Here is an 18911-nt window from a genome sequence, read left to right on the forward strand (position 1 = left end):
AGTCCAAGATCTATGAAGTTATAAAGTCCTCAAGGCCAGGGACACAGATCTTACTCTTGACAGGGTTAAAGTTAGAAGATGTTAAATGGTATTTCCTAGAACACTTTCCTACTTTCAGGTAATTATAATTAGTTTCTTAACTGCCTATCGGAAAGAACAAATCTGTTAACAGTTGGAAACTGTATTGTCAACTGTCACCTTGAAAATGTGGTTATAATTTGAGGACTATAACTTTACCAAGTATATCGCCAATATAAATATTTAGACATTATTAAAGGGGTATAGAAATATTAGATGTATTGACAAGCTATTACAATAATACAAAATAAACAGCTATAGAGGGTATCTGCTATGTGTGAATAGAATAGGCCATAACACTCAAAGTTAAAAGTAGTTATCTGTTTTTAAAACAAAAACAAAAAATTTAATTTCACTTTGGTCCCTCAGTAAAACTCGCACACACCGACAGTCTTAATGTGTGATAAGTACTTTTTAAAACATAGTAAGCCTTGTACTTCTTGTACAATCTATTCTGACACAAAAAGGATTAAAGAAGCAATACCAAGTTCAGCCCCAGACGGATTTTAAAAATATAACTTTAGTCTTTCATTTTCCTCTTTTCTATTTTAAAGCATTCTTTCCAGGTTTTATTTGATGGCAACTAAGAAAATTAGAAGGATACAATCAGTAGGACGGATTCGTTTTGGATCCTTGAGAATATTTTATGATTACTGCTTCAAGCCTTTCTAAAGCAGCATGCTACATGAGCTACATGAAGATTGGTCTTATTGAGGGGGGTTGGTGGTGGTGCTGGTGCTGGTGGAAATTAGCTGCAAATTTTAGTCTGTGAGCACCTTAAGGGTTAAGAGTCATCTACGAAAGCAGTATGGGAGATCTTATTATCACTTCTGTAGCCAGTTTGAGAAACAAGGAGAGAAGCACACTGACGTCAGATTATGGGGTAACAATACTACTTGGGAGAAATGTGAAGAAGATAAGTGGGGGACCGGCAGAACAGACCCACATAAGGGATATTACTCTTGTAATAACTGGGTAATTGGAGGCAGTTGGCTTAGTAGGGCTAATAACAACCATTCATTGAACACCAACTATGTGCTAGTTACTTGACACACAACATCCTTCATCAACAAGTCGTTCAAGGAAATGCCTAAGCCACGTTCTACAGAGGAGGAGGTTCACTAACTAGCCCAAGATGCTGAACAACAGGGTAGGTACTGAAACCCCAAATATGGATTCCAAATCCTATGCTGGACTTTTTTTTTTTTGAAAGTCGGGATTTGAACTCAGGTTGGACTACAGACTCCACATACTCCCGTGGCCATGCCCCTCTCCCAACCCCTCCCATGCTATTCAGTTCAGCAACAGGGACAAGGAGTTCTGTGACTATAGCACCACTGTGTTTCTGACCACATAAAGGCGACTAGAGTTACAGAGATAGAAGGCATCCTACTGTAGGTGATCTAATTAATGATGTGGCCCTAGTACATTTTTTGGTACTAGGCATTGCTAGTGCTACTTTGGCATTGGTGGTGCTCGGTGTGAAAATACAATATTCTCTAATTCTCATGTTACTGACATGAAAAGGGAAGGACCCATTAACCATCTGTAGGAATCTGAGGAATTAAAACATGATCAAGAGACTAGAATATTTCAGTTGGAAAAAGTTCGTTCAAATTCAGTGTTTCCCCAACATGGCATCATGGGACATTGTCACTCATTACCACGCTCATTCCCATCTCTGTGAATGACCCAATTAAAAAAAAATACTACATAACTAAGATATTAAATTGAAATCACTTTGATTCTGAAACTGCATACTATAGTGAAAGGTCACTGTTTCTCATAAATTTGTGGAAATAAATGTTGCAACAAACACCATCACTGTGCTCCATTAACCTTTGTGGGTTTTATTTTTCCTTCCAAATGAGTTTGTATTTTTAACATTCGCTACAGACAGAGTAAGGTCTGAAACATTCTTGTGCCAGTCTTGGAAGAGTTCACCTTCTAAGAGTCTCTGTGGATGTGACCATGCACACCTAAAACAGTACTTTGCCATTTTCCTTTTTTTCTCATTTTTGAAAGTAGTCGAGAGCCCCTTTCTCTCTTTCTTTTTCCCTTTCTCTCAGCTTCTTATGAAGACTCCCAGTATAAATGCAACAGGTGGAGTTACCTACAAATATACAAACTGAAAGAAAAGAAATATTATGGTTGGGTGCTCAACAGTGTCCTGAAATGAAAACATACCTGGACATTTATCATGGTCACAGAGCATCTAAGTCAAGCAGGAAGGAGCAGAGGACACTGAACTTGTCACACTGCTGCTACTTAGGGTGCGGAAGGCACTTCGCGCTGATGGGTGACCCCTGCCTCCCATACCTTGTATCTATCCATTGGATCTTCCTGCTGCAGCTGACTCTCTCGCATTGTCTGATATTCCTTCTCATATTTCTTCAGTTTCTTGGTTGGTACCTACAGGGATTGGAGAAAAAGCATATGAGACAAGGAGATTCCTTAGGAAAACATTTTCTGATGTGTTTCCCACGTAAGTCTCTGGCATTCTAATGGAGCACACCCAACTCAAAGCAGAGGAGCAAGACGTCTAGATTCTAGAGCAAGAATCTGCAAACTTATTCCGTGAATAAGTTTGCACAAAAAGCTGCCGTAAGTAACACCCAAGTCAGAGTAGCTGTGTTCCAACAACACCTTATTTACAAACGTGGGCTATAGTCTGTCCGTTTCTGTTCTGCAATATTGCTATATCATAACTTTTCTTGTAAACGTATTTAACGGTACTATAAACTCGAAATACTTTTAAGTAAAATTCATTCACTGCCTTCTACCAGGTTGAAAATGAAGATTTTATAAAAACAAAACATTGAGCAACAAAAATACATTTAAGTAGTCAATATGCCATCCCAGCGAGAAAGAAGATTCTCAAGTTTGTCACTGAAAACTCCTGAGAAATAACAGAATCATTGTGCTGAATGAGATAACAGAAACTCACCTAAACAACTCATCTATTTCTTGCTAAAATTTTGTCATCTTTAAAAGACAGTAGTTTACTGTTTACTGGAATCTTTAAATTCTAAAAATAAACAAATAAACATAACATAGTATAAAGGTCATAGAATTTGGCACTAGATGGACCAAGGTCTGAATGCCTATTTTTTTTTTTTTTTTTTTTTATTAACCATGAAACCTCTTGGCAAATAGGCGTTTAACCTCTCTTAGCCTGAATTTCTTCATCTGTTATATGGCAGGCAAACAAATTTTTCCTTCAAAATGTCTGTCAGGAGAATTAAATGCTGTAACACAGGCAAAGTATCTAAAATATTGTGTGGTTCCTGGATATTTTTTAAATTATTTTTTAAAAGTAGTCAATAAAATTAATGTATTATAATCTCTTATGTTCCATATAACAGTAAGTCTACTTTTAGGCTTTCCTTGGACAATCAAAATGATAGAATCCCTTTCAGCATCAAATCTTTATTCAATATTTAAGTCTTAAAAAGTAAGTGACTTGAGATGAAAAAAAAAGTTAACCTAATTTTTATAAAGATAAAAATGTGTTAGTTTGCTAGATTCTTGGGGACTTGAAGGCAAGGATATGTGTTGATGTTCCTCAGTAACCATCATGATACCCACCTAAGTCACCGTCATGATAACTGTGTCACGATACCTACTTAAGACATTGGCCAATACGACGCTTTCTCAACAGTGTTTCTTGTCGAGTTCAAAATATGGTATTTAGAAAACATGTAATGAGTGTGTGAGAATCTGGCCCGAGAATTTGTTAAATACAAAGCAAAGACGCCCCATGGCATGTCCTATCTTATCCCAATTCTTCTGTCCCATCCAGGAGCACTATGAAATACTGGAATTACCTGTTGCTTACCACAACTGGGAAGTTGTGCAAACTCTGTCCAAACTTGGGACAGTGGATTATCCTTCAAAACCGCATGATGACAACATGCACCTGGCCGATGGGGGAGTGTTTCCCCAGTCAAGCAAGAAGGAAGGACATTTTTCAGGGTGTCATTGAATTGCAAAAGCACTGCTGCATAGCGCTGTGAGAAACTGATTTTGTCTTACTCCGTCTCCAGAGACCTTTGACAGTCCACTGTGACCAACCAGCATGCCAAAGACGGGGAAGCATTGCCTGCTGGCTGTGTGGCCTCAGGATCATCAGATAAACCAGGAAACAGACATGGTCATGTGCCAACAAAACAGCAGCGGCAACATTATTTTGTTCTTGACTCGAATAGGAAGGCTCCATTTCCTCTAGTCTTCTTTCCTCTGTATCTATTCATCATACACTCCGAAACCCAAAACCAGCATCTTAAAACGAAGTGGTGAGGGGCGCCTGGGTGGCTTAGTCGGTTAAGCATCCGACTATCGCTTAGGTCATGATCTCGCGGTTCGTGGGTTCGAGCCCCGCATCGGGCTCTGTGCTGACTGCCAGCTCAGAGCCTGGAGCCTGTTTCAGTCTGTGACTCCCTCTCTCTCTGACCCTCCCCTGCTCACGCTGTCTCTCTCTCTCTCTCTCCTAGAAATAAATAAAACATTAAAAAAAATTAAAAAAAAAAAAAATAAATAAAACGAAGTGGTGAATCTCCTGCACCGTAGCCCTGGAGCCCAGGCAAAGGGGAAGAAGGTCCCAGAGCTGCAGGGAGGGACAAGTGTCTCCGGCATCCTCGGAGCAGGATCAATGGGAGAAGTGAGTTCAGTAAGGAAGCTGCTTCCTCCTGCAGCCATTTACCCACAAGCTCACAAGTATTTCAGGACTTCTGTAACTGAACAGCAGTCTTATGTGGAAGTATTTTCTACAGGGCTCTAAGATGGGTCCATTTACCAACGAATGGATTACACACTGCAAGCGTGTGTCTAAGAGACTTTCTTCTAAAACCATCTTTCTTAAATTCAAAGTACTACAGATTTTTTTTTAATTCATGTAAAAAAGTATCCTTTTAAAAGTCAATCCCGCTACTTATGTTAAGGGGTTCATTTCAATGTGAAATTTTTTAAAAAACGCATTAAACGCCCTTGATAAGCTCATCCTGGCCCATCTGGCTGCAAGTCTAGGGGCTGTTTGGTTTCATCTTGTTCAGGGAAACAGAGCGGGTTCCCAGAACAAGATGTTGCTAGGAAACCCTCCAAGCTTATTTATCTTGTGCTGTGGGGTGATACTGCACGTCCACCTGTGATTGGCAAAAAATGAAAGGGGGAAGGAGGGAGGAGGAAGGTGAGCTGATGTGAGAATGTTATTTATGAGATAATCAAAGAACATAGACTGTCACCGTTTTTGTAAAACTGCATTTCAGGACAAAACTGATTTTATTTTAGGGAATGTAATATTGAGCTTGAAGTTTTTCTTAGCAGAGAAAGGACTAAATACCTCTTTAGTATGTAGCTTTAAGTAAAAGAACAGAAAGTCATCAAGAAGTGAAACAACTTATTATCTCAAGAGTAGTATAGGTATTTCTCTCAAGTTAAATATTTTTAATGAAAGTGTGCACATGAAGACTCATCAATTCTTTTTTGAAATATATATTTTTAAGTTTATTTATTTTGAGAGAAACTGAAAGTGCAAGTGAGGGAAGGAGACAGAGAGAATCCTCAGTAGGCTGTGCACTGTCAGCGCAGAGTCCGATGCAGGAGTCCCACCCACAAACTGAGAGATCATGACCTGGGCCAAAGTCAAACGCCTAACTGACTGAGCCACCCAGGCACTTGGAATCACCAATCCTTCTAAATGTCTACCTAATTTGGGAGACTTCTTCCACCAACTGCCCATCCTCTAGCTAATACTCCCTATTTGACTAAATTCAGAAAATGTCCTCAAAGAATCCACAACTGTTTAATAAATGCAACAGATAACGAGCATGCACCTGTTCAAAATGGTGTTTATTAAAAACAAACAGCCCCCGAACAGGATAACTCTGGCAAGATGATCTCTGACAAGTATGAACGCGATCACTGAAATGATCACCCAAGGTGTGACATTTTGCACTTGACAACTAAATTCGGGGAAGCAAGCATTTAAAAGAGAATGTGTGTTTTAATCTTTTGAATAGTATATGGTATTTAGATATATTTCATGGTATATCTGACATTTAAATTTATAACACAGCCATTTACATAGAATTAGAAATTCGGAGACTCAAGGAACTTTGGAGATTGGCTGGCTGGCAGTCCCCACCTTCAGGAAGAGCAAAAGTGAACCCATGTGGCTGAGAAGGCTGGACCAGGCCAGCTGGTTGGGGCAGAGCAATATGGAATCTTCTGAGTGGATCTACTGTCTCTCTGGCCTGTAGTCTCTTCTGGTCCTAGGCTGTCAGGGGAAGTGTATTTCCCAAACGTTAGTCATCTGAATGCCATTTTCATTATTTTTGCCACATCCAAGCACATTTTCTACTATGTTTTCCTTAAATCAGCTAATTTCCTGACACAAATTTATTTAACAGAAAAGTACGTGGGAAGTACGAGTCAATACAAACAATTATGATAGACAAAAAAATGGCCTCCCAAAGAAGTCTGCATCCTCGGCAAAGGAAACAATCCATAAAACTGACAGGCAACCGACGGAATGGGAAAAGATAGTTGCAAATGACATATCAGATAAAGGGCTAGTATCCAAAATCTATAAGGAACTCACCAAACTCCACACCCGAAAAACAAACAATCCAGTGAAGAAATGGCAGAAGATATGAACAGACACGTCTCCAAAGAGGACATCCAGATGGCCAACAGACACATGAAATGTTGTTCAGCATCCCTCCTCATCAGGGAAATACAAATCAAAACCACACTGGGATCCCACCTCACTCTGGTCAGAGTGGCTAAAATGAGCCAATCAGAGGACTCTAGATGCTGGCAAGCAAGTGAAGAAACGGGGACCCTCCTACACTGTTGGTGGGAATGTAAACTGGTGCAGCCCCTCTGGAAAAGGTGTGGAGGTTCCTCAAAAAATTAGCAATAGAACTCCCCTCTGACCCAGCAAAAGCACTGCTAGGATTTACCCAAGGGATACAGGAGTGCTGATGCATAGGGGCACATGCACCCCAATGTTCATAGCAGCACTCTCAACAATAGCCAAAACATGGAAAGAGCCTAAGTGTCCATCAACGGACGAATGGATCAAGAAGATGTGGTTTATCTATCAATGGAATACTACATGGCAGTGAGAAAGAATTAAATCTGGCCATTTATAGCAACATGGATGGAACTCGAGGGTGTTATGCTGAGTGAAATAAGTCAGGCAGAGAAGGACAGATACCATATGTTTGCATGTATAGGAGGATTAGGAGGAACTTAACAGAGGACCACGGGGGAGAAGAAGGGGGGAAAATAGTGGGGGAGAGGGAGGGAAGCAAAGCATGAGAGACCCTTGAATGCTGAGAACAAACTGAAGACTGATGGGGGTGAGGGGGAGGGGAAGGGGATGAGGGCACTTGTGGGGATGAGCACTGGGTGTTATATGGAAACCAACTTGACAATAAACTTTAAAAAAAGAAGTCTGCATCCTGACTCCCAGAACCTACGAATATGCTACCTTACATGGCAAAATGGATTTTGTAGATGTGATTGAGGCCAAGGATGGACCCAATGAAATCATACAAAGTCGTTAAAAGAGGAGAATTTTTCCAGACTTTAGTCAGAGATGTGACTATTGCAGAAAAGCCCAAGAGATTCAATGTTGCTGGCTTTGAAGATGGGGGAAGAGGTCCCTGAGTAAAGGAATATGGGCCTCTAGAAGCCTAGTCTAGAAGCTGGAAAAGGCATTCAGAAAGGAATGCAACCCCTTTGACACCTTGATGTTAGCCTAGTGAGACCCATGTTAGACTTCTAACCTACAGAACAGCAAAATCATAAATTTATGCTCTTTAAACCTCTAAATTAGGTAACAATAGGAAACTAATACAATGTTTAGAAATCATAACCACTATCAACTGAGTTGCCAGAGGTTTACAAACAAAACACAGTTGAAAGTCTTTATTTACACTTTTGCTGAAAGCGAGATAAAAACCTCTCTGCCTCCTTCATTTTAAAACCAACTGCAAATTATATCAACATAAAATAAACCATATACTGTTAGCCCTTGCATTACAAATATCAGAATAGCAGTAAGCAAAAGATAAAGACAACTCCACCTCAGAACCATGTGTAGATTCATTCAGTCCCTTCCTGCCTTCTGCCTCTCACCATGGATAGCAACTAGTTGTGCTATTTCTTAAACCTTCGTTTTTGCTAAGGATCTATACAACGCCTTGCTGATATTTTCTATTACATTTTATCATATTCCATTTTTAAAATGTCTGTTTTTAGACCTTCTAAAATGCCATTTTAGACCTTCTAAAATGATTTCATGAACATCAGTTTGAAGGACATGCACTAAATCAAGGGGGCTTTTTCATCTATTCCCCTGACGATCGCACTAAATCACCTGGGAGGCTTTATTAACTCCTGTCCTGGTCACCAACACAGTCACCTGACATTTACTGATGCAAATGGGTCCTATTCAGCTGTTATCAGGAAATATATAGAAAAGAAATGTATGAACTTAACGGAAAGGGGGTGGTAAGGGAGTGGTGGGGGAGTGCTCCATGGTGACCTTCGATAACTGGGAAGAACAAAGTACAATAGTTACTAATTTGCTTTATTCTTTCTCTCAATGTTTGTCATGCCAGCCCCAGCTGGAGATGTAGGAGAGGAAGACTAAAGAAGAGTATGTTCAACTTTCTTTTCCTATGCTCTCCCTCTTCTTTTCATCTAAAGCATATGTATTCTTTAAGTGGTTTTTTATTTATTTTGACAGAGAAAGAGCATGTGTGGTGGAGGAATACAGAAAGAGGCAGAGAGAGGATCCCAGTCAGGCTCTGCACTGTCAGTCCAACTCAGGGCTCAATCTCATAAACAGTGAAATCATGACCTGAGCTGAAATCAAGAGTCAGACACTTAACTGAGCCACCCAGTTGCCCCTAAAGCATATATTTCTTATTTTTATATATGACTCTAACAGAATTAAAATATGTACATATATATATAACTTTTCTTGTATGTCAATTTGTGTGTGTGTGTGTGTGTGTGTGTGTGTGTGTGTGTGAATGAGTGGGGGGAGGGACAGAAAGAGAGGGAAAGAGACAGAATCCCAAGAAGGCTCTGCACCGGCAGTGGCGAAGTCGATGCGGGGCTCGAACTCACAAACCATGAGATCATGACCTGAGCTGAAATTAAGAGTGAGTCACTTAACCAACTGAGCCACACAGGCACCCCAATTTTTTTTAATGTTTATTTTTGAGAGAGAGAGAATGAGAGTGAGCAAGTGGGGGAGGGGCAGAGAGAGAGGGAGATAGAGAATCCCAAGGAGGAGAGCCTGACACGGGGCCCAAACCCACAAACCATTAGATCATGACCTGAGCCATAAATGGGACACTCAACTGACTGAGCCATGCAGGTGCCCCAACAGTAGTTATTTTTAATAAAACATACTTCTTCTCTTACACACATGATTTGATTGGATCTCCTGATTATCAAATGTGTTCTTTATATGTTAAGGAGTTTAGGAGCCTGAAAACAGCGCAGATCTTTTTTTTTTTTTTAATGTTTTATTTATTTCTAGGAGAGAGAGAGACAGCGTGAGCAGGGGAGGGTCAGAGAGAGAGGGAGTCACAGACTGAAACAGGCTCCAGGTTCTGAGCTGGAAGTCAGCACAGAGCCCGACGTGGGGCTCGAACCCACGAACCGCGAGATCATGACCTAAGCGAGAGTCGGACGCTTAACCGACTAAGCCACCCAGGCACCCCAAAACAGCGCAGATCTTAAATTGAATTTTTTTTTTTTAAATTGAATTTTAACTAATGGAATAACAAAACTCTTAGGTAACAAATTTGAAGCACACCCATTATATTAACGGAAGGGAAACTTAGGGAAACTTACATGCAGAGAAGAGGAAAGAGACACAACACAGCAGAATATATGTGTGGAGAATTTTCAACCTGCTCTACCCTCTGCAGGGTACATGGCACGGTTCCTGGCACGGGCTGATCTTTTGGAATCGTGTATTGGTTTTGTGAAAACTTGATTCTGAATTTAACTCGAGAAAAGAATCTAGGAGCTACAAGTGTTTCTTGAGGTAGGAGCACTATTGTCATTTTGGGTGGAATGATTTTGGGTTGTATTAGATTCCACTTCCCATTTCTGAGCCCTGAGTGTCCTTGGCCCATTTAGGATGTCACCTATTAAATGCTAGTGGTGCCCTCCAGTCATTGTTACAATAATTATGCCATATACAGTCTTCCAAACAGGGAAGGGATGGCACTGGGTAATGGGAGGCACGAAGGGCAGATGCTCGAGTAGGAGTGGGTTTGGTGCTGGAAGGCTCTGAGCTGTGCTTCAGTGAAGCCAAGGGGAGGCCTGGCCTGGCATTCGAGATTTTCAGCGCTGCATTCGTACATTCTGATGTCCGCTTCCTTCTGCTCTGTTTTTGATCAGCAGTAATTGGCACTAAGAGAAACACGGAGTGCCTGCGTGTCGAAGAATTCCCTAACAGTTTTAAAGCTATAATTTAGAAAATTATATATTTAAGCCTCTCAACAACTCTGCGAGGTTATTATTTAGATTTTACAAATAAGGAAACTGAAGGGAGGTAACTTTCCCAAGATCGTACAGCTGGTAAATAGAGAGCTGGAGCAGGGATCTAGGCCACCATCCACCTCCAGATTCTGCCCTCCTTGACCACTTTGCTCAGTAGAGCAGTAGCAGTAGCTTGGGACCAGTGAAGGCAAAGCTCCCCAAGAAGCTGACGGTCTTGATGTAGAGCCAAGTATGTGTCTAATTATCATATAGTTTTGCAAGTGCAATAAAAGGCATAGAAGTACACATGTTCATAAAAGATACAAGGGTGATCAAGAAGAAATGTTTTGAGGGGAAGGGGACAGCACACCCCAGCGGGGAGGGCTTGCGTTATGACTGGTTTATGTAAGCTTTCCTGACCAATTAAAAAATAGCACTTCCCTGGGCTAAATTTTAACAATGGGCTAGGCACTTGTCAGGTCTATTATTCAAAGCTTGATGAATCTGCTTCTCTATTTCAAAGATAGGAGATACAAAAATATTAATGGAGGCAAATGTTGGCACAGTAAATCACTATTTTTTTTAAAAAAGGCTGCTAAGATCTCTTTAATATTTTCCTAGTGGTCAGGAGTCTGAATGCCTAAGATATTAATAAACCAAAGGTACTAGAAATTATGTATCACTCTTGCTCACTTCAGATAATTTCTTAGAATGAATATAAATAACCCCATTTAATATACTAATCATTCGAGAGACAGCAAAATAGGTAACTACGGTAGCATATATCTTGGTGACCTGGGGTCTAGGGGGCTGAGAATTTCCAATTCAGAGTTAGTTCTGCAAGGACCTGTCAAAGTCTGGAGAGAAAGTGGACCAGTGGCAACCAGAATTCTAGTCAGTTTGCAGTAGCCTAAATTCCTAGGAAGAAGAAGATGGGAAGGAGTCAAGAGAAGAGGGGCCATGTCCTATTAGGCTTCACCTCATCTTCTTCACAGCATTCTGCAAATGAAGCTACTTTGACTCTTGATGAGCTTTTAACCACTAGGAACAGAGTCAATGATATTTTTACCCCATGGGATTAGGGGGAGAAAAATCTTCAGAGAACATAAGAGCCTAAAATGATAACTAGTTGTATTCTTTGCTTTTTAAAGATTTATTTATTTTTGAGAGGGAGACTGAAACCAGGAAAGAGGCAAAGAGAGAGAGGTAAGTAGAAGATCGAAAGCAGGCTCTGAACTGTCAGGACAGAGCCAGACTCGGGGCTCGAACTCACAAACCATGAGATCATGACCTGAGTTGAAGTCCGATGCTCAACTAACTGAGCCACCCAGGTGCCCCAATTGTATTATTCTTTTATTGAGGTACAGTTAACATATAACATTATACTAGTTTCACATGTATGCTATGAGGATTCAGGATTTGTATATACTGCAAAATGATCACAGCAAGTCTAGTTTAACATCTATTTGCAAACACAGTTACAAGAATAATTTTTACGTAATGAGAACTTGTAAGATCTACTCTCTTAGCAGCTTTCAAATGTGCATTACAGTGTTATTAACGTTATTAACTATAGTCCCCATGCTGTACATTACCTCCCTAGAACTTATTTATTTTATAGCTGGAAGTGTGTACCTTGTGAACCACTTTACCCATTTCACCCCCCGCCTGTGGCAAGCTGTATTCTAGGAAGGAATATAATGGTTTCAGGGTGTGGAGACAAGGAAAAGTACTTATCTCTTGTAATTCTAACATAGCTCCCAAGGCTTACAGACATCAAATTACTGGCATTCTTTTCCTGAGTGCCACACTTGCTTTCATCCTATCTGACATGTTCAGCTTTCCAATTACTCAAGTCTAATGGTGCACACACCTGTGACAGGTTCTTGGCCTCATTAATGGATAATTGTATGATGTGAGTCAGTTTCCAGCATTCATGGCTCACTCCTGAATGTAGTATGCTCATCAAAGTATCTATGAAAGCTTCTGAAATATGCATTTCTACTTTCTTTACTACATTCTAATACAAGCTGTCTATTCCCAATGTTGTAGTAATTAAGAAACCGTGGCATTTTATAGAAAATGCTTGTCTCTTCTTTTTCTTTTTCAAGTTTATTTATTTTGAGAGAGAGAGAGCGAGAGAGAGCATAAGCACCAGTGGGAGAGGGGCAGAGAGAGAGGGAGAATCATAAGCAGGCTCTGCACCACCAGCGCAGAGCTGGACTCAGGGTTCTATGTCACAAACTGCGCGATCATGACCTGAGCCGAGAACAAGACTCAGACAATTGACCAAATGAACCACCCAGGTGCCCCTTCTCTGTTCATTTTTAATTCCTTGTCTCCAGTCCTATGAATCTAATCTTGTATAATATTTTTATGGAACTCCTTGGTTCCACGGAAAGCTCCAGCCTGCCAATCAATAGATAATATCAGGAGGTAGAGGAATTTCTTTATGATCTTTATATGTTGACAACTCCTGTTGTATGATTTCCGGCCCAGGACTTTTACTGAGCTCAACCTACATATCCAACTGCTAACTTCACATCATCTTTTAGATACTTCACAGAAGAGATATTTAAACTGGGTTTCATCAGCCACTCTCTCCCCCCAACCAGTTCTCCCAGTTGTTCATCTTCCATCCAGACGCTCGAGCCAGAGACCCAGCAGTGACCCCTCCTCCCACTGAGGACCACAAAATCACTCGCTAGATTCTACAGAGCAGGCCTCCAAATGTCTCCCAGCTTGTCTTCTTCTCTCGAACCTCAAGGACACTGCCATGTTCAAGCCATGACGCCCTCTCATCACCGCAGTAAACCTCCACAGTGGTCTCCCTGGATTCTGCCTTGCTCTGCTCCAAACCTTTTTTTCCACGGGGCAGCCAACTGTTTTTTTTTTTTTCCCAGAATGCAAATCTGTTGCCATTCCTCTGTCTAAATTTTTCAAATGCTTCCTGTTGCATTTAGGATAAAGAGAAGAATACTTGACATAGCTCTGCTGGTCCTAGTGGGTCTGGTCTCTATCTGCTTTCCCCCCTCACTCTCTATGACTGTATTTTGCAAAAGTGGGACTCACCCATCCCAGGGAGTACATGAAAGTACCTAAGTAGATCCAAAAGGCTGTTAGAATTTCTAGTTCTGTTTTCTAACCTCTTTATTTTTTTAATTTTTCAAACTCATCTTTTAAAAATGTCTGTTTCTGTGCCTATTTTATAAAAGTGCACATTAATCTATTAAAAAAATGAATAGACATATATTGGAAGTATGTGCTTAAATTACTTTTACTGACAGGGATGTATAATCAAGAGTTGAGGGGTCACCAGTCTCTATTCCAGCCACACTGGACTTCTTTTACGTCTTCCTGCACATCATATTCTGTCCTATCTCAGATTTTTAGTACGCTATTGCTTCTGCAGGGATGGATTCAGCATACTCACCTCAAGATTCTAACTGAAAGGTTTATGGTGTGGTTAGGCACCTCCTATTTCATAAAGCTCAGGCAATTCTGCTGTACTGTGCTATTCATTTGAAAATCACTGGATTAAAATATCAAGTGCTAAGGGAGTGGGGGACAAGCTAGAGAGGTTTTAATGAACTGGCCTAAGAACATGACCATCAATTTCTAAGGGAATACCGATTCTGTGTTTCAAATAACCGATTTATAAATAAACTTTAGGAGAGAATAAATTTGTAAGATTAGGAAGGACTATATTTAATGTTCTAAAATATTTTAAGAATCTATTACATAGACAGTTTGGCTATAAGAACAAAGTCAAGTTTTAAAAAAGGAAAAACCAGGGGCACCTGGGTGGCTCAGTGGGTTAAACATCCGACTTTGGCTCAGGTCATGATCGTACAGTTGGTGAGTTTGAGCCCCGCGTTGGGCTCTGTGCTGACAGCTCAGAGCCTGGAGCCTGCTTTGGATTTTGTCTCTCTCTCTCTCTGCCCCTCCCATGCTTGCTCACTCGCTCTCTCTCTCTGTCAAATATAAACTTAAAAAAAATTAAAATAAATAAGTAAAAAGGGAAAAACCATATGCTTAAAGAGTAAATATTTAAGCAATAGAATTATATGTAAGGTGGTTTAGGGTTGAACAGGCTTATGTTTGAAATCCTTCTCTGGTGAATTCTAACTATGTAATTTATAAGCAAATCATTTAAACCTCTTATTCAGAGCCTCAGTTATTTATTTTTTAAAATGGAGGTAACACAAATCACAACTGCTATGACCACCTCCTTTCACCAAGCACGTGAGGCACGCCATGGCACTGGGCTGAGCACTTCACGTATTTGGTATTACTTAAGCCTCACAAAGTTGTGCCTGGGTTTACTGGACCCATTCTATACAATGAGTATAATGAGGAAGACTAGGTAACATGAAGAGGGACTGCATAACAACTGACCCAACAGGCCTTTGACACCACCATCACACCTTCCTTGTCACGTGCCTGACCCCTACACTGCCCATCCTCTATCCAGCACACATAGCTCTCAAACCCAGGGCGCTTGCTAAGCCCCATCATAGCCTGCTGCAATGGACCAAGCTAGGCAGCTGCAGGATGATGGAGATACTATTTAAACACCTGACTAGGAGGCAATGAACCTAAGGTATCTACCACATTACCTAGCATCAAGTAGGAGAGCTCAGAAAAGTATAAACATCTTCAACCTAAATTTTCTGGGCAAGCCAGAAAAAAAGAGAAGGTCAAATAGACCCTGGGGTGGTTGAACCAGGAATTTAATTCTGGGAGAAGCCTGAGTAGAATTTCAGAAGGTCTCAAGAGGGGCAGATTGAAATCATATATTTTTCTCCTCTTTCAGCTGTCTGAAGAAAAGTATTGAGGCATAAACCACCCAGGAGATTTACAGCGTAAAGCAAATTACCTTAAGGTATTGGAATCAGTCAGCACTTAGATGGAACATTTTTGGGGGGCCTATAGCTTCATTGAGAATGCCTTTCTTCTCTGGGTATTATTTCTTTCTTTCTGTTTCCACCGCTTCACATCCTGATTTGTACAAAAAAATGCCAGGTTCCTTTCCTCACTCACACACCACTGCTGCAGCTGGTTCACAAGCAACTAGCACCCCTTCTACTGGGTTTTAAATCTATTTTTCTCAGATTCTTTGAACTTGAAGGACAGAGGGAAAAAAAGACATTTTGCCTATTTTTCTTTTATGTAAGAAGAATTCTCATCTCACTATATCATCAACTTTAGATTGAATTATGAAAATTATGCTATTTTTCTTTTTGTGAACATTAAGAAGCAGTAATATCCAAAGCTGGTGTACCCTAATGGATGGTGGCATTTCCTTTATTACAGGGGGAGTGTGCGACATCCTCTGCCATGTCTCAAGTACAATTCCACTTCTGAGTAAGGTTTTGGTTCGGGACTGATCACTTAACATTTTTATTACAGTGTTTGGAAAATAACAGAATGACTCCCAAGTGCTAAAAACGAAGACTGTGAGATGGTAGGTAATACATGAAATCTGGTTACATGCTGAATGGTGTTGGTCTGAGTCCAGGGAGTAGATTAACCAGATATAGTCCCCAAACTGGGCCGCAGAAAGCTGATACAGCGATTCATTCAGAGTGAGCTAATTAAGCTTATTTAAAACTAGACAATGATACAGAAGAGAAAGAATGGTGGGGAGCCAAGTAGGACACTGTTCTTTATTATCATCAAATTTTATGCTCATTATAATAACACTGACCTTTGCATCGTGGAATGCTAAGAAATCTGGAACAGTACTTTTGTGTCAGGTCGTCATTGGCAATTAGAACAAAAGTAAATATATATCTCTTGCTAAAAGTACTCATAGTGGGTGGAGGGCTAGACACATTTATGCTAGGAGACATTTCATTCAAAATTAATATGCTAAGACAATCTGAGTAATTCTGTCTTTAGAAAGATTCAACTTTAATATACCAGGCTGAGAAGGACAAAGAGGGGGAAAGAGCGAGAACTGGGAGCCCTCCTTGTATTCATTCACCTTTAAAGGTGATAGGGAAAACTGGTTAATTGGCATCAGCAGAGATTCAACCTGCATGATGATCGCACTGCCATTTTTATACATCACTTTTTGAGATGGGAAGGAAAACACATCCCTACTTTGCATTTTTTAAAAATCATCCATGCATGCATTCGTTCACTCATTCAACGAATATTTCTTGACTCCCTACTGTGTAGCAGGCACAGCCATCCAGGAACGAATGCACTGTCTGTCCCCTACACGAGCTTGGCCTGGTGGGGAGAGAGTCTTTAAAGACATAATCACACAAGTCAATACCGCGCTTATAAAAGTAAAGCCAGCACCGTGAGGGAGAGGTAAAGGTGGACGGATAATAACGCACAAGGCTCTAATTGTGATTGTGTCTCTGAGGAATGACAATTAGCCCGAGAAGTAAGTAAGCCAGTGAAGAGTGGGGACAAAGAGTGCTCCCAGCAGAGGGAACAAGGAGCACAGGATGGGAAAGAGCCTTACTGGCTACATAGTTTGCTAGGATCAGTACAAAACAAAAGTTGAGATCCCTTGTTTAAAAAGTGCTAATTTCAAGATGGTAGAGCATTCTCTCTCTCTCTCTCTCTTTCTAATGTTTGTTTTGAGAGAGAGAGAGAGAGAGAGAGAGAGAGAGAGAGAGAGAGCAGGGTAGAGGCAGAGAATCTGGGAGAGAATCCCAAGCAGGCTCTGTGTTGTCAGCACAGAGCCCCATGCGGGTCTCAATCCCAAAACTGTTAAGATCACGACCTGAGCCGAAATCAAGATTCAGACACTTAACCAACTGAGCCACTCAGGCATCCCAAGATGTAGAGCATTCAGCCAACTGTGGGCACCTCTGCAACTGCGCAGGCTTCATGCCCATGAAGCTGGCTCTGGGAAAGAGGGTCGGCTTGAGGGACCAAAGGCCAGGTGAAGCACAGGAGAGAGAAGTCTAGCTGACGGCAAAAAAGTGTGAGAGGTACACTGGCACCAACCCAAGGAACAGGGCCTCCAGGGACCAACCTCACAGACCAGCCCACTCTGTCTCCTTTACAGTTCCCCCAAATGGTTATTAAAGAGCTACTGCCTAAGCCAGGCTGTTATGTAAGCACTCTTCTGGGTGCTAAGAGGAAGACAAAGAAGACAGCCTTTGCTTTTAAGGAGCTTACAAATAATTCTGTAACTTAGGGTGGAATGTGGTACGTTTCACGCGAGAGTATAAGCACCAATTTGTGGGAGATTCAAGGCAGGAAGACTATTCACTTGAGGTAAACAGACTGAAATTAGCTGCCTTCTTCTGCCTTTAGAGCCATGCTTTGGCCATATTACTATAGAAATAGTACACACCCAGCACTTCCTACAGGACAGGCACCAAACCTATATGCTGTAGATGTATTAATTTATTTCAGCCCCACATTTATGAGGTAGGTGCTATTACTATCCTCACTTTCAAGAGAGGAAAGCAGAGACCCAGAGAGATTAAACAACTTACTTGCCCAAGGTCACACAGCTAGCAAGGTGGAGATGCATTCCATCTAGGCAGTCAAGGTCCAAAGCCCTCGATCAGAACAACTACACTATACTACCATTTAAGTAACATTGTTTCATTTTGCTTTGCTTTAAAAACCTATGTGCTATACTTAGGCCCCTTTTATTTTTTTCTCCCTGGTCTTCTGCTGTCACTTTACCCTTTTAATCTACTCAGTTAGCCATATATACTGCCTCAAACTGGCTAAGAGATACATAAGAAAAATAATTTTCCTAAAGATTTTTCCACCTCTACACCTAGAATCTGAACTGGCAGGAACACAAATGGGAAATACATGTAAGTATGAATTTTTTTTTTATGTGTTTTATTTATTTCTAGGAGAGAGAGAGAGAGACAGCGTGAGCAGGGGAGGGTCAGAGAGAGAGGGAATCACAGACTGAAACAGGCTTCAGGCTCTGAGCGGGCAGTCAGCACAGAGCCCGACGCGGGGCTCGAACCCACGAACCGCGAGACCATGACCGAAGCGAAAGTCGGACGCTTAACCGACTAAGCCACCCAGGCGCCCCACATATAAGTATGAATTTCTGAAAGGAGAGGAAATAGACAGTCCTACTTTCCTTTGCTGTTGATGACAGTCCCATGCATCTTTGCACTGATGATCACATAGAGCAGAAACGGTTATGGACAGTAACTACCGACTCCCTGAGAACTGTGAGCACCTAATTAATAGAACTCTGGGAACCCAGTTTCCCCATGACCCAGGGTCATGTTCCTAAAAGAATGAGAAGTACATGTATGTGCTCATTAATTCAACAAATACCTACTTTGTGCAAGACACTATGCCAAATGCTC

General features: G+C 41.0%; 1 protein-coding gene across 4 annotated transcripts in view; it reads right to left on the reverse strand.

Moving 5' to 3' along the window:
* Positions 1-18911, reverse strand: part of RABGAP1L (RAB GTPase activating protein 1 like) — a 746017-nt gene that overhangs the window by 31418 nt on the left and 695688 nt on the right. For 3 of the 4 annotated variants that reach the window (XM_039242377.1, XM_039242373.1, XM_039242375.1), the window contains one exon: positions 2398-2490. In XM_039242377.1, coding sequence (XP_039098308.1) covers positions 2398-2490 — 93 coding nt within the window. Of the gene's footprint in view, positions 1-1899; positions 2207-2397; positions 2491-18911 lie in introns of those variants that run through there. The other variant, XM_039242374.1, reaches the window with a different exon arrangement.

Source organism: Hyaena hyaena, unplaced genomic scaffold (genome assembly GCF_003009895.1).
Source record: "Hyaena hyaena isolate Hyena2069 unplaced genomic scaffold, ASM300989v1 scaffold_209, whole genome shotgun sequence".
Lineage (NCBI taxonomy): Eukaryota > Metazoa > Chordata > Mammalia > Carnivora > Hyaenidae > Hyaena > Hyaena hyaena.